The 14,210-nt window shown below is 52.7% G+C and overlaps 1 protein-coding gene across 9 annotated transcripts in view; it reads right to left on the bottom strand.

Annotated features, from left to right (window-relative positions):
• The window catches only part of LOC147828384 (BMP-binding endothelial regulator protein-like), a 211,840-nt gene that overhangs the window by 56,948 nt on the left and 140,682 nt on the right, over positions 1–14,210 (bottom strand). For all 9 annotated transcript variants that reach the window (XM_087210127.1, XM_087210125.1, XM_087210126.1 and 6 more), the window contains 4 exons: positions 12,493–12,602; positions 10,752–10,892; positions 9,176–9,280; positions 5,850–5,895 (listed from right to left, as the gene is read on the bottom strand). In XM_087210127.1, coding sequence (XP_087066253.1) covers positions 5,850–5,895; positions 9,176–9,280; positions 10,752–10,892; positions 12,493–12,602 — 402 coding nt within the window. The remainder of the gene's footprint in view (positions 1–5,849; positions 5,896–9,175; positions 9,281–10,751; positions 10,893–12,492; positions 12,603–14,210) is intronic.

The following is a 14,210-nucleotide window of genomic DNA, read 5'->3' as shown; positions in this document are numbered from 1 at the left end:
TCTCCCTCCCCATGCACCTTCTTCTGGAGCTGCATGAAAGACAGGAAGTGGAGAAGTCCAGCAGCCAGGCTCAGGCCAGGCTGCCTGGGAGGAGTTCGGGCTCCACAGCTCACCTTGGGCTCTGGGTCACCTCAACCTCCCTGCCTCAGTTCCCTCGCTGGAGAAGGGAGCTGATGCCACCCTTGGTCACAGCGTGGTCTTGCGGATAAATCAGATCAAACGGGACAACCAGAACACTGCTGAGACACACAGCAGATGCTGAAGGTCACTGGCTCTGGCTGCTGCTGTTGCTGTACTGCGATCTGATGCTGAGGAGCCATCATCCTTCCTGTGCTAACTAGTGAATATGAACTACTGCGTGCTCACCAAGTCCCAGTGCTGCTGTCCCAGTGCAGCACCTACTGTCCCTTCCATGGGTGTTGGTACTGGACACACAGTAGCACCCGTGTACCTGAAAAGACTGGCAATATGCAGCAGATAAAGGTCACTCTGCCCACATGACAGGGAGTGCCTGCTGTCTCCTCCTTCAGCCGCTTGCATACCAGGTGACAGAAAGAAAAGTTAGTCACGAATCCCCTGGGGCAGCACAGCCCAGGAGCAGATTTCCTCCTCCTCTTTCTGATGCTGCTCCTCCCTCCCAGTGGCCCCCTGGCCTTGGATGGGGCAAGGTCGGGTTTCCTGTGCCACCGTGTCGGCCACCAACCAGGGCCTGGGAGTGGCGCCAGTCCCAGCTCCAGAAGCTGGAGCCAGGAGCTCAGGGGCAGGCAGCTGCACCCCTCCTTGGCTGGGTGGAAGTCAGCACCATGCACTCTCACTCCCCTAGCTTCTCCAGCTCCAGTCTCACATTTCCTTGCTTGCCTGGTTAAGGGCGGAGTCTCAGGTGGAGGAACCTGGAGTCGCTGGCAGTCTCTGAGGCCAGAAATCTTGTTCAAACATGGAATCGCCAATTTGCGATCCTCTCTCAGTGGAGATTACTCATAAAATAGGCCCTAGGGTCACGGTTTTGTTGTGGCCTTTGCCCAGGGTAATCGGTCAACTGTTGTTCCATTCCTCCCGGGGTGACTGTCTAACTGCTGACACCTGCAGGGACCACAGGGGCGGAAGTGAGACCTGCCAAAGTCTCTGGGGCAGACTCCGCCCAGCCTGATAGGTGTGGGCCAGGGCCCCCCAGGAGCGAGGGCAGGGCAGGAGCTGCACAGCTGGAGACGCAGCCTTGGGGGTCTAGGAAGTCACCTGGAAACTGCGCCTGCTGGCACCCTGAGCTGCCAGAATGTGGCACTTCCTGTTACTGCGGGATGACAGCCCAGAGTTCACGCAATGAAATGTACACCTGTGCTCTTTGCTGCCTGCAGCAGCGCTGTGCAGTGCAGAGCTTTCCCTTCGGCTGGGATGCTCAGGGTTAGCGCTGCAGCCAAGCAGCCAGGCACAGCCGAGTCCACCAGCCCCGGACATCTGGGAGCAGCTGTGCACATCTGGGCTGCACCTGGTTTCCTGGATGACGAAGGGATGAAATTTTCTCACAACCGAGCTCTCCAACTCTGTCCACCCCCTCACGGTCCTTCCTCCCAGTCCACACAGGCACTATCCCACAGTCAGACACTCACGCTCACACTCCAACTGTCACAGGCCTGTCGCATCACTGAACACCTTGACGCTGAGTGTTATTTCCAGGTCTGGACACAGACATTCTGCCAGCAAAGAGCTTACCTGATTCAGGTCTCTGCTGGGGAGGCCAGGTCAAGACTCCACGCACTGTTTGCCAGCACACAGCGAAACAACATTCGCATGGCACGCGGCCCCGCTGGGCCCTGGCGCGTGGTCAGCCTGGGCCCCACACAGGGAGGCCGCTCCAGGCTGCACCTCAGACCTTGGTGAGAAGCAGCGCTCGCCGAAAGCACTCTCAACGTCGTTTAGCTTGCTTCACATAGCTTACTTTACACAAATCATCCAAACCAAGTCTACGTCTTCTCTACTGGAAAGACCGAGAGAGCAGCCACAAGCTCCTCAAAGGCAGCAGGGCTCCTCATTGCGCTCTGCAGGTCTGGTTTAAGAGGAGTTGCCTCATGTCGATGGGCTCATCAGCTCCCCACCCACAGGACTGAGTCCCCATCTTCACCGGCCACCGCGAAGGGCGCCAGAGAGGGTGCACACATTCCTGCTTCTTCCTTGTTACTCAACATGACCGAGACCGAGTCTGAGACTGACGCAGGCAGGAAGAGATTCTGCAGGAGTTGAGACGCGCGGAAGGCAACGCCACCCCTGCTGGAAATAATGCAACATCCACGCAGCTAACACCGGGAGTCGAAAGGGCTTCAGCTGTCTGAGCTCTGCAGTCAGCCTGCTTCAGTCACGCATGCGCGTGGCCTTGCCTCCTTCCAGGACAGAATGGGAAAGAGCTCTCAGACACAACCGAGCAGCTCAAAGCACGCCAGCATCCACGTACACGTGAAGCCAGAGGTGCGCTGGGTGCTCGACACCGCACGCCACCAGAGGTGGGCTTCAAATTTATCTCTAGCTTCTGAGCAGAGAAAGCAAAGACGGTGACTTTTATTCCATCACATAATAATTGTCCTTATAGCCCTTGGCGGCTAGGGAATGAAGTGCAAAAACATATCCAAGCCAAGCCAGGGGCTGCCTCTCCCTTACACAGGAGGGCAGTGCCACCATGTTCTAGCTGGGTCTCTGCAGCAGCACTGGCAGGGACTTCCTGCTCCAGCTGCCCACTGCTCATCTCTGCCCTCCCCGGGCTGTGTCCCCGGATGGGGCCCGGGGTTCTCAAACGAGGTGCCTTCATCCTGAAGGAGGCATTTTGTGTCCTCACAACCTTGGGGAAGGGTTGCCACTGGCCCTTAGTGGGTAGAGTCCAAGGAGGCCCCTAAATGTCCTGCCACACAAGGACAGGCCAGCCACAGAGCCAACTGGCCAAAGCCTGAGGCTGGAAATCCCGGGGTGCATTTAGCCAGATTTGAACTCTGTGTCATGTAGACATGTATTAAACATTACGTGGTAGCAGGTAACAGGTACACCTTTCATGTTTTGTGTGTTAGTTAAAATGTTCCTAAAAAAATGTTTTTAAAGAAGACCCTGGAGCAATCTGAAAGAGTGGTGTGTGTGTGTGTGTGTGTGTGTGTGTGTGTGTGTGTGTACGCGAGCACTTGTGTTTTTTACAAAATTAAGTCTTTTTTTTCTGATGTTAGAAAACACAAGGCTTGCTTTATAGACTTGGTCTACCCTAAATCCTGCACAGCAGAAGAGCTTTCATCATTGACAGAGGAGGGAGAATGAGCCCAAACGTTCATCCTGGATCCTAGGTAAAATGACAGGAAGAATTTCAAAGTAGAAGGTCTGCAGGCCACAGCTAAAGACGTCCCAACAAGCCCACCCACCTGCCTTCGAAAGCTGGCGTTGCTTGTCAGAACTGGGCGCCCTCCCATCTCTGAACTGACTCTAAGCAGATGCAGCTGGCCAAGAAGAATGAGTTTTGGAGCAGGGATGGAAGGGCTGCCAGAGAGGAGAGAGCATAAATACGTGGAAACAACACCAGAGGAGGTTGACAAATCACCATCTGATGATACAGTTCAGATTTGGACAGAGAACCGCCTGCCTGAGCGCTTCCAGCTCTGACTTGCCAGGGGCAGTTGCAGACTTAGTGGCCTCCGCGTGTCCCTCCAGTGGGTGGCTTCTGCCATGCCAGCTGCCTCTCCTGCTGACAGAGGCCTGGGCCCCTGCACACACCTCGCATGTGTGACTTAATGTGACCGTGGCGGACTTGGCTCTATTCTGTCCTATCATGCCCATCCTTCTAGTCTTCACTCTCCTATCTTTCCCATCTCCCTGCTCCTTCCTGAGACGTCACTAGTCCTCTAGGTACAGAGAGGCCAACTCATAATGGGTAAACTAATCATCCAATTTAGCTGTTCTCCACCTCCCTCAATAACCACCGTTTTAATTCCTGCAACATCAAGTTGGATAAATCAACCTTTGGGCTGTTCCTGGAGGAGGCTGGCATGCATTTTTCCTAAGCTCATAGGCAGTGATCCTACTGGCAACAGTGTGATGATGGATGTGGACGTCCTGTGCTCAGGCGTGTTGAGGGTAAACTAGAAAATACTGGGAGTTCTGACGAGGTCTGTCCCTGCTTCACACAGGAACCCCTTCGTGGGGAAGCACAAACATCTCCATTGCCACGGATGTGCAGGAAAACTTTGTGCATGCAGAGTCCTGCCACTCCTCTAGGAAGGAACGAAGCTGAAAGCAGCCTCAGAACCATCCATAAGCAACGCTTCTGAACCTGGCCTGGTGGTGCACACCCGTGATGCCAGCACCCTGGGAGGCTGAGCCAGGAGGATCACAATGGGTTTGAGTCCAGCCCGGGTAACCTAGAAACTTAGCAATACCCTGTCTCAAAATAAAGAATAAGTTAAACAGGGGGCTAGGAATGTAGCTCAGGGAAAAAGCACTGGGTTTAGTAATGGCGAACCTTTTAGAGCTTTCGATGATAACAAGCAGCCTGCTGCGGCACGCGTGCCGTAGGTTTGCCACCACTGGCTGGGTTTAATTCCCAGTATTTATTTTTAAAAAGCTTCTTCAGAGAGCCTCTGGAAGGACAAATAAAGGTTATAGTTTGTGCACATTACTTTAAATCAACTGGTGTGTAACTCACAGCAGATTCTTCTTCCTTCATTAGTTCCTGAACTCTACTAAATCATACTTCAGGGCCTCCTTCAAGTTATTTTATGTACTTCATTATCTTCAAAGAAAAACCTTTTTATTAAGTCTATAATTTATTTTTGTCAATTCAACCAGCACTTTTATCCAGTGTATAATTGTTTCATGGCTCTGTCTCTAAAATAGTCAATTTATGGTAGCCATAAAATAGGTGATAGCGATACATACATATATTATTATATGTTTTACAGGTATATAAACTGGCCCTCCATATTACTGCCCAAAATCATAGCAATTCAAAAAGCAAAACAAGACAAGACCCTGAGATTGCTCTCGGCAACAGACACTCTGATGCCAGACATGGGGAAGGGACAAGCCAGCCCCAGGAACGCTGGGTCACTCCTCACAGCCGGATGGCTCCTGAGATACTTCCTAACTGGCTCCCTGGCTTTGTTCATCCCAGTCCTACACAGAACTATCTGACATAGCATTACCAATGCCCCTCTTCGGATGAAACACTTCAGAAAGCTACCTCAGAACCACATGCATCTGAGGAGGCTGAGGTTGTAATTTGCAGATATGCTTACATGCAGCTGGTCTGAAACCAGCGCCATGTCTGGCCTAGAGCAGTTGTTCACTTTCAGCGGCTTCTAGAACAGGCCGCGTGCAGAAGGAACCTGCAGCTCAGCTAAAAGTCGGAGGACCGAGATGCCCTGTGAGCCAGTGCCCTCTGGCCTCTGACCACAGCCACGCTGGGGTGCCCTGCACAGAGGAGAGTGGGTCGGCCCAGGGAGGAAGCTCAGCGGTGTAGTTCACCCTGAGGGATGGCGAACTCCTCCTAGAGCGTGGATGTTTGCTCTGGATGTCACTATCTTAGTCACCCTGACTGCAGATGCTATTAGCAATTAAAATGCGCATTCCGTTACCCAGGCCCTTTTAAAGCCTCATCAGATCATTTCTCTTCCTGACTCTCACAGCAACAAGTTCTGATGGAAAACCCAGTTTGTCTAGAGGCGCTTCTGTGAGAGGGTTCCAGCTGACCACGCCCCTGTAGGAAGGTGGGAGGCCCGTGCTGTGCCTGCAGAATTACAGTGTGCAGAAAATGACACCAGTACTTTCCTCCCTGCATCATAAAATGCCAGACAAATAGCAACAGCACATTTTTGAAGCAATGAACTTACTTTCAGTGCAAATCGGGCAGCATCCTTTTCTGTTGAGAATTTTACCCTAATCAGGAGAAAAACAAATACAGAGTTAATGCTAACGGCAGGGTCTGCTGAAGACAAAGCTCTTTTTTCACATTTAACCCCAGATAAACCAAGGAAATGAGGCCAAGCTGTGTCTGACGGTAAGGTGAGGATTCAGGGAGTGGGTTCTGAGGCCGGGCTGCCATTCCTGGGCTTCCTGTTTTATCCTCGGAGAAACATGAGGCTACAGGACTTGGAGTCAGGCATCTCAGGGCCGTGGAGAAAGATGGAGAGGCCCCACCAGTGTGCGGGGCACAGACATGGGGGCACTCTGGCCTGCCTGGCAGGGCCTTCCTCCTCCTGTCTGTGGAGGAGCCGGCAGTGAGCCACAGTCCAGGCTCAGGGCTCCTGCATCCTGTGGACACGGTGTGCGGGGTTGGCTTGGAGCCCTCTCACAGAAAGGGGTATTTTACCCTGTCCAGTCACGGGGAGGCGCTCAGTGCCATGGGGCCAAGCCCTGGGGAACGCTAACTGATTTCCATTCCTTTTATGGAATTTCACTGCAATTTTCCCTCGCTGTGCGTCTTTTCATGTTTTTACTGCATGACATTTAGAAAAGCAAGTACGTTCTAGGGCCAGAGGATGGCTCCGTCTCACCTGGGACTCAGTGGTTAACCCCAGGGAAAGAAACGTGGAAGGAGATTCACATTTAGAGGCCCTTGCTGTGTCACAGACTTCCTGTGGACACCGCATGTGTCACCTGACGTCGGGCTAGTGGGAAGGTGTGAGGAGGTGACTGTATGAAGGGCCAATGGATAGTAGTGATTACTGCAGCCCTTCTTAGTAAGAGGCACGAGAACCTTACGAGCAGAGCATTCCCCTTCCCACAGACCATAAACTGGTGTCATAATGAGAGGTGGAACCCAGAATTAAACTGGTTTTGTCACCCGTGAGCCTGTGTGCTTTCCAGTATAGCGCTCTACCCTCCATGGTCCTTTATCCTGAGAGAACTTAACACCGATGGAGTCTCTGCCCTGCACTACACATTCCTCACACTGCATCTCATTTAAACACCACAACAGCAGGATGCAGGAGCTTCGTGCTGCTTGCAGGCATGAAGGGGACAGGGCCACCAGAGGTTGCCCACGACTTGTGACAAGGACACAGGTCATACACTGCTCGTGCCCTGAGTCCAGGTGCATCAAGAACAGGTGTGGGTATTTAAAAATAAGCAATCATATTGACTTTTAAAGGGCTGGTCAAGTAGTACAGGACCAGAACTGGGTCCCATTGTGTTTTCTTGCATCAGCTGGGCCAAACCAGAGGCCACGGCCACTCCAAATGAGACTCAGCCCCATGCTGCCACACCATGGCTCGGGCCACCTCAAGGCCTTCTCACTGCCTGCGGCTCTGCTCTCTGCCTGTCTGGGTGGAGCCCTTGACTCTGTCCTGGACAAAGCCAGTGAGCCAGCTCAGCCCCAGGAGGACAGAGTGAGGCTCTGTGTCCCCAAGGAGCAGAGGTTCAACGCCGAGTCCTGACGATGTGGCCCAATGCCCTGCTCTGCATCAAGGCAGAAAGTGACATCGCCCTCCTTGGGGAAGAAGGGGGCGCAGGTCACGCCACAAACTCAGGTGGGAAACAAAGCGAGAGCAAGCTGTGATGCTGAGAGCCCCATCCGGGGACCTGGCCTTGAAGTCTGCACGCCCCCAGCCCCGCTGTAAGAAGGGCGCTCACAGCACCCACTCAGGAGGCCTCCAAGGCCAGTGGATCAGTCCTGGAACCACAGAGGACTCTCAGCACACACCGGCGGCCCCGCCAGGACAGTGTCCCGCTGGCACCCTCCTAGCCCTGCGCACAGCCAGGCCCCTGTGTGCCCACACTAAATCCTCTGCAGTGAGACACGCGGACCTCTGGAGAGGAGGGCAGAGTGGGAGACCCAAGCTCCTGTGCCATCTTGTCTTTGCACTTCCCCCCGGTGATGCTGGGAGGAGAGGCGTTTGCAAAGCATTCCTATGGGAGGCTGAGCCATGTCCACAGCCTTCCGTCAGCCCCTGACACGGAGCTGGGAAGGGGAGGACCCACTGGAAAGATGCGCAGGAGCAGAAAGGGGGTCCCTGTGGCTACAGCCTGCCAGGGTGCAGAGGGAGGGGCTGGAAGGGGCTCGGCAGGAGCCCAGAGTGGCCCAGGAACAAGGACAGCTAATGAGATGCTCAGACACGCAGAGCACTGCCCTCCCACAGCCAGAGGACAGTGAAAACCGCAGAGCCGAGGCCCCACCAGGTGGGAGGTGAGAGGCCTGAGCCCTGGGCCAGCACAGCCCGGTCTGTCTTCAGGAGGAGGAAGCCCGATTCCTCACGTGCCAGACTCATCAACACCGAGGGTGCGAGCACTGGGAGTGATGCAAATCTCTCTTCCCAGTGGCTACTCACATGCAGCCCATGCACGGCTGCCTACTGCACCTCCTCTCTCTTTTCTAGGAGGTTTTCAGCTTTCTCTCTGAGGCTTTGGAGCAAGACTAGGGTTCTTTCCTTCTTCTCTCCCCCCCGTATTCAGCTGCGCAGTGGCAACAGCTATTGCTTTTTGTGTTTCCTTTGGCACTCAGGTAAAAACAGCAACTTTCTGTTTCTCATAATACCAGATGGGAATGAACTGAAGAGCTGTCTATCACAGAGAAGGGAGGACAAGTCCTGAGTATATGGATATGGCGCTCACATTCACTGGAAGAAGGCAGTGGATGGGTTGACATTTTCCCAGAACACGTGAAACTGTGAACGGTTTCAGGTTGCCGAGGTGAAGTCAAGGAAGCTCTTGCTTTAGAAGATAACAGGTGCTTTATTCGGCGGACTGGACTATGGGTTTTGAAGGGAGATATTTCCATAAGAGCCCCTTTTCCACCTGGGCGGGGTGGACGGAGCACTTGAGCACTGGGCCTGGGCTGCTGCTGGGCGGGAGAAACTTCCCAGGGAATTTGCTAGTGAGCAGCCACACATAGCTCTGTCAATGAGAAGAGAGCTGTGATGTGAGAGGGGAGGGGAGGGAGGAAGAGGCGAGGCAGTTGGGATGTTAAACAGAAAATGCAGCAAAAGCAAGCAGGGCACAGACCTAAGCAGAGTTGGAGAGGTCTGATAACAGGAACTGGGAGCTGGGGCAACCGCTGGCCCGGAGTGATCAGGCGGGCGGAGGAAGCCCTGCAGGGCCTCACACTCCCTCCCGACAGCTGCCAGGACGGGAAGGCATGGTCGGTCCTGGACTCTGCGCCGGGAAGGTGGCGGCGACCACGCTCACACGGAGGTCCCAAGGGGCCGAGGTGAAGACCTACCTGTGGGCAGCTGCTGACAGGCGCACACTGCTTCCGGCGACACTGCATCCTGCCGGCCACACAGGCACAGATGGTGCAGTTGGCCAAGGACCACGCCTCGCCCTCCTGTGGGACAGAGCACAGGGTTCTGTGGAGCTGGGCCAGCAGGTGGGACCGCTCTGTCTGCACTGCATGTCTGCCCGAGTCGGGGACGCCCTCCTTAGATGCAGTGTCTCTGGGCTGTCATCGATATGAGGTGTTATTGTGAAGTACGGTTTAGGGTTAAATTTTAAAAATTGATGACAGTAAATAACACATTGCCATGAACTCCCCTCAAAATCCCCTCAATTCCAACACACTTATCCTATCATTCCTGCCAGTTTCCGAAGCAGCTCTGGAAGTCCTCTTGCCCGAGCGTCTTTAGGAGCAGTGACAGAAAATACACACAAATACAGCGAGTGCTGCTGCCCAGTGCCGTCCACTGGAAAGGCAGGCTCTGAGAACGTGGTTGCCCTCATCCGCTCATTCACTGCATCTGACACCTTTCCACTTCAGGTTCTTCCCAAATAAAAATGGCCTCAAAAGCTCAGTGTTCTGCATGGATTCAGTACCTTGAGGCAGCCACAGCAGTGGAAGGAGAGACAGGAAAGAGGACTTGCAGGACTGCTTCAGGAAGGGGTAAGGATCAGGGGATGAGTGTATTCAGAGTGAGGGAGCATTTTTAAAGGGATTCACCGGGTTCCGTCTGTTGGCCAGAATGCGTCACGGTGTCTCAGAGTCCCTAAGAACCAAGGCCTCTCTTCCAGCTCTGCTGGGGGCCAGGCAGTCCAGCCCAAGGAGCTTCCACAGCTGAGCTGGTGCCGAGGTCTGAATTCCCGAGGGTGTCATGAAGTGACATCTTTGACTAAAGAGTGATTCCCTCCGTCCTTGAGGAAACAGACTGGAGGGGAGATGAGAGGATCCTAGAACGAAGCAGTGACCTGCATCTGGTCACTGCACAGCTTCCCACTGTGACCACTGGGAAATAGAGAATCACACCTGCAGTGGCCAGATGCCCGCAGACCCTGTCTCTTCAGCCTCGACAGCAGCCTCTCACTTCTGTGGACCACTGTGCTGGCCACGCACACCAGGATGGCCCTCACTTGAGCACCTTCCGGAGGAGAAAATTCCTCTTGGAAAGGGACTTTGTGAAAAGCGTCTAAAAGCAGCACACTGAGACCCATCAGGACCTTGGGGTGGGGGTCATCTCAGCAAGGGGCCCTGAGCAGCCGCACCTGAATGAGACACCCCTGGCAGTGGGCACCCAGAACCGCACCACCCTCTGGAAGGGCAACAGTGCAGGGCAGGTCTGGATATTCTACCAGCAATGATGCCAAAGGAAAATGCTTTTCAAATGATTGCTTCTCTGCCCCATGTGCTTTTATTTGATTCTAAATATAGATGAGTGTGTATGTAGTACCACAAGGTCATGAACACATTAGATACATGCGTGTGTACACGTGCATACAGACTGTGGAGCATTCCAACCTGCATTACCCAGAGCCTTTTAACAGTCAGCACAGGGCAACAGTGCCCGTGAGCAGGGCCTGTGCCATACCTGGAAAATCTTGTTGCCAAACTTGCACACGCTGACATCTTCAGGGGGCACTTGCAGTAGGCACTGCTCACAACAGGCCTCCTTGCCTCTGTCACAGCTGCCGGGCTGGGAGCACATCTTCTTACACACCACGGTGGAGTCCTGGGACCGAAAGGTAAATGGGAAATTAAAGATGACTTTCCCCAGGTAGACCAGATATCCTACCTGGCCTTCCTTCAACAACCCACATGCCACTTCTCTAACACTTATAGATGCTATATTTTAATGTTTTGCAATAAAAATTTTTATTCTTTTCAAAAAGAATAATCTGTTTCTTGTTTAGCATCTGGAGTAGACTGTGGGGCATTCTAATGCCTGGGGACAGCAGGCACATGTTCCTCACCTTCCAGTGATTTACAACTCCATGCTCAAGAGACCGGACCACCCCAGCCAGCAAGTGGCAAGGAAGCCCTCACTGCAGACCATGTTTCCTTCTTCCTCACCTTTCCTCGGCCACACTCTTCCCTTGCAGAGCTCTCTTGGGTCTCTGCCTTGGCTTTATGCCACCTTTGGGGGTTTCATGGAAAGCCAGACATCTCTGACCAAAGAGCACCAGTTACGAGCTAACACATTGCCCCGGGTGACACTGCCCATGTGTGTGCTGTGTCTGCAGAGGGGCTGAGTAAGCAGTTCCAAGACTGAGCCTGAGCTCTAGAGCTCTGCTGTGAAAGACGTAACCTTGCCCAGGCCATGTAGCCTCCAGGGAGCGATGGGGTCAGCTCTGTTACTTAAGATGTTTGGTGCTATTCTGCCTAGCAGCTCTCAGGTTTACGGCACATTTCAAGTGTAAAGTACATGGAATAGAGAAATTATTAAAAATCAATTCATAAATTGCAAGAACATACTCCTTTCTCAAACTCCATGTCTGGATTTCTAGTTTGAGCAACAGGCACTTGCTAGCTCTGGAATAACGCGCCCATCACTGTGGGGCTCCTGGTCCATCTTTGTATCTGTGTGCTTCTTGTCTCCCTCTCTAGCCCTTTAGCTACCAAAATCAAATCAGCAACAGCCATCACCACCCAAATAAGTTATTCTAACTTGGGTCACCCAGACATTTGAGCTAACTCACTAACAAAGATCCCAAAGCCCACCATGGTCAATGCTTCTCCTCCTGGTCTCACATATAATTCATGGCGTAAGGACGTCTGTGCATGTGGGATGCATGTTCCTCTAAAGCCCCAGAGCTGTGGAATTCTTTCTACCAGGAATCAGACTGCCAGCAGCTTTTGGAGAAAAGCAAACCATTGCTCCAGAAAGACATGGGACAGTGAGCAACGCAAAAAGACTCTCTTCCCAAACCACCTTATGAAGAACCATACATCCATGCCTGTCTTTTCCTGTCTTTTCCACTGAATGTGATTAAAGCCAGTGTAAGTTCTCAGTGTGCCTGAGAAATCGCACTGGGTACTGGAGCCAGGGAGCATGGCCATGGGTCCGTGTCTGGCTTGGCGAATCCTCAGGACAATTTTCAGAGTGTGGCTCTCCCCACCAGGAGCCACCTTGTGGGTCCCCAGAGGATGACGCAAGTATCAAGTGGGTGCTGCACATGAACTTCTTGGAGACCTGGAGTGTGACTTCACCTGTGGAGTAGCACCACTGATGACTGCGCCTGATAAATAAGCACCATCACCTCTGCCCGCTGACCCTGACACCCCGAGCCTCTTGCTGGCATGTGTGCCACAGCCCCTCTGCACCATCTCACCTTGCAGGTGCATGTTGTACAGCTGTCATAGAGGAATGAGGACCCGTTGTCATAAACATCACTGTGAAAGAGGCAGCTCCCCAAAGGAAGGTCAAACACTTTCCTCTGACCTAGAGGGAAGCAAGAGCACAGCGTGAGAGAGAAAGAGAAGCCGGATGTTCCATCTTGTCATCCACAATCGCAGCACAGGATGTTAAGCCACCTCCCAAGAGCAGGTAAATCTGGTGCACAAAGAGAGAGCCTTGGGAGCCAGGCACTTAGCTCAGTGCTTCTGCTGCCTGCTTCACAAGCACAAAGTCTCGAGTTCGATCCCCAGTACCAAAAGAAGAGAGCAAGCCCTGGGCCAGACCTGCCAGGAGATCCCCAGGGATCATCAGCTTAGAGAGGCATTACTTAAAAGTTTGATTCCACATGAACTTGTAGGCTCAACAAATCATGATGATGTCTTAGACACAAGGGCCCACACGGGGCTCACTGCCCACTGGGAAGACAAGCCCACAGAGGCCCTTTTAACACAACAACATGGTGAGTTCTGGAAAGAAACCCACATGGGAAGTGTGGGGACAGGAAGTCACAGAAGACTCTAGAGGTCGGGATCCCGGAGCTGCATCTTAGACACAAGTCAACCACCCCAGAGCGGAGAGGGCTGCAGGCTGGGTGAAGACAGGAGGAGCCAAGATACCTCATGGACTAGACCGAGAAAAGGAGCTGATGAAGGGGCCTCTGCGATGGTCTGGACATCTGTGTTACCATAGACCTCCTACGCTGAAACCTGATCGCCAAGGAGGCAGCCTGGGAGGTGGGGCCTTGGAGAGAAGGCTAGGTCACGAGGGTGGGGCTTTCCCGGATGGATGGGGTTGGTGCTCTTGGAAAAGAAGCCAGAGACAGAGTCCTGGCTCCTCCCACCACGTGAGGTCACAGCAAGAAGACTCCACCTGAGAGGTAGAAAGCAGACCTTCACCAGATGCAGAATCTATGAGCAATGTGGTCTTGGACTTCCCACCTGCAGAACTGTAAGAAACACCCTTCTATTGTCTAAAGGCTACCCAGGGATGCTATTGCATTATAGCACACTGAATGGATTCACACGGAAATTACACAAAGGCTACTACTCTGAGCGGCCGAGGCAGGAGCATTCCAAGTTTGAGGCCAGCCTAGCCCACTTAGTGACCTAGTGAGACCGCGCCTCAAAATAAACAACATAGGTTGGGACATATCTCAGTGTAAAGCCCTAGGTTCAATCCCCAGTACTGGAAAAAAAGGGTGAAGCTAACTCACATGGCACAAAGGCAGATTCCAACTGCACATGCCAAGTGTCCAACCTTTCACAGGCATGGTACCTCTGTGGAGTTATCTCAGTTTCCCCTGTTATAACAACCAGAATGTCCAAGAAAGCAAAACCCACGTACAGAGCAAAATCCAAAATCCACTGCCATCCTTTCCTTAAGGTTTCGTTTCTACTCTCTGAAGCACAAGCCATCTCCAGAGCCTTAGTTTAATTAAAGTCTAAGTTAAAAAACCAGTGATTCATGTCCACTGACCATATTTACATCCACAGTCTTCTTTCCTTCTTGAAAAAAAACATTAATAGCAACCTCTGTTTATCAGTAAGCCCAGAGAAATTCTCAAAATACTTAGAAACACACACTAAGTGCTCTTCTTGGAATCAGCGTGCTTGGAAATACCATCAGAAAGAGTCAAGAAAAAGTAGTATCTTC

Source organism: Heterocephalus glaber, unplaced genomic scaffold (assembly GCF_053883595.1).
Source record: "Heterocephalus glaber isolate CG9 unplaced genomic scaffold, H.glaber_assembly_v1.0 deba00001111, whole genome shotgun sequence".
NCBI classification, from domain to species: domain Eukaryota; kingdom Metazoa; phylum Chordata; class Mammalia; order Rodentia; family Bathyergidae; genus Heterocephalus; species Heterocephalus glaber.
The sequence above is the reverse complement of the archived record's forward strand: the minus strand, read 5'-3'. Positions and strand labels throughout refer to the sequence as shown.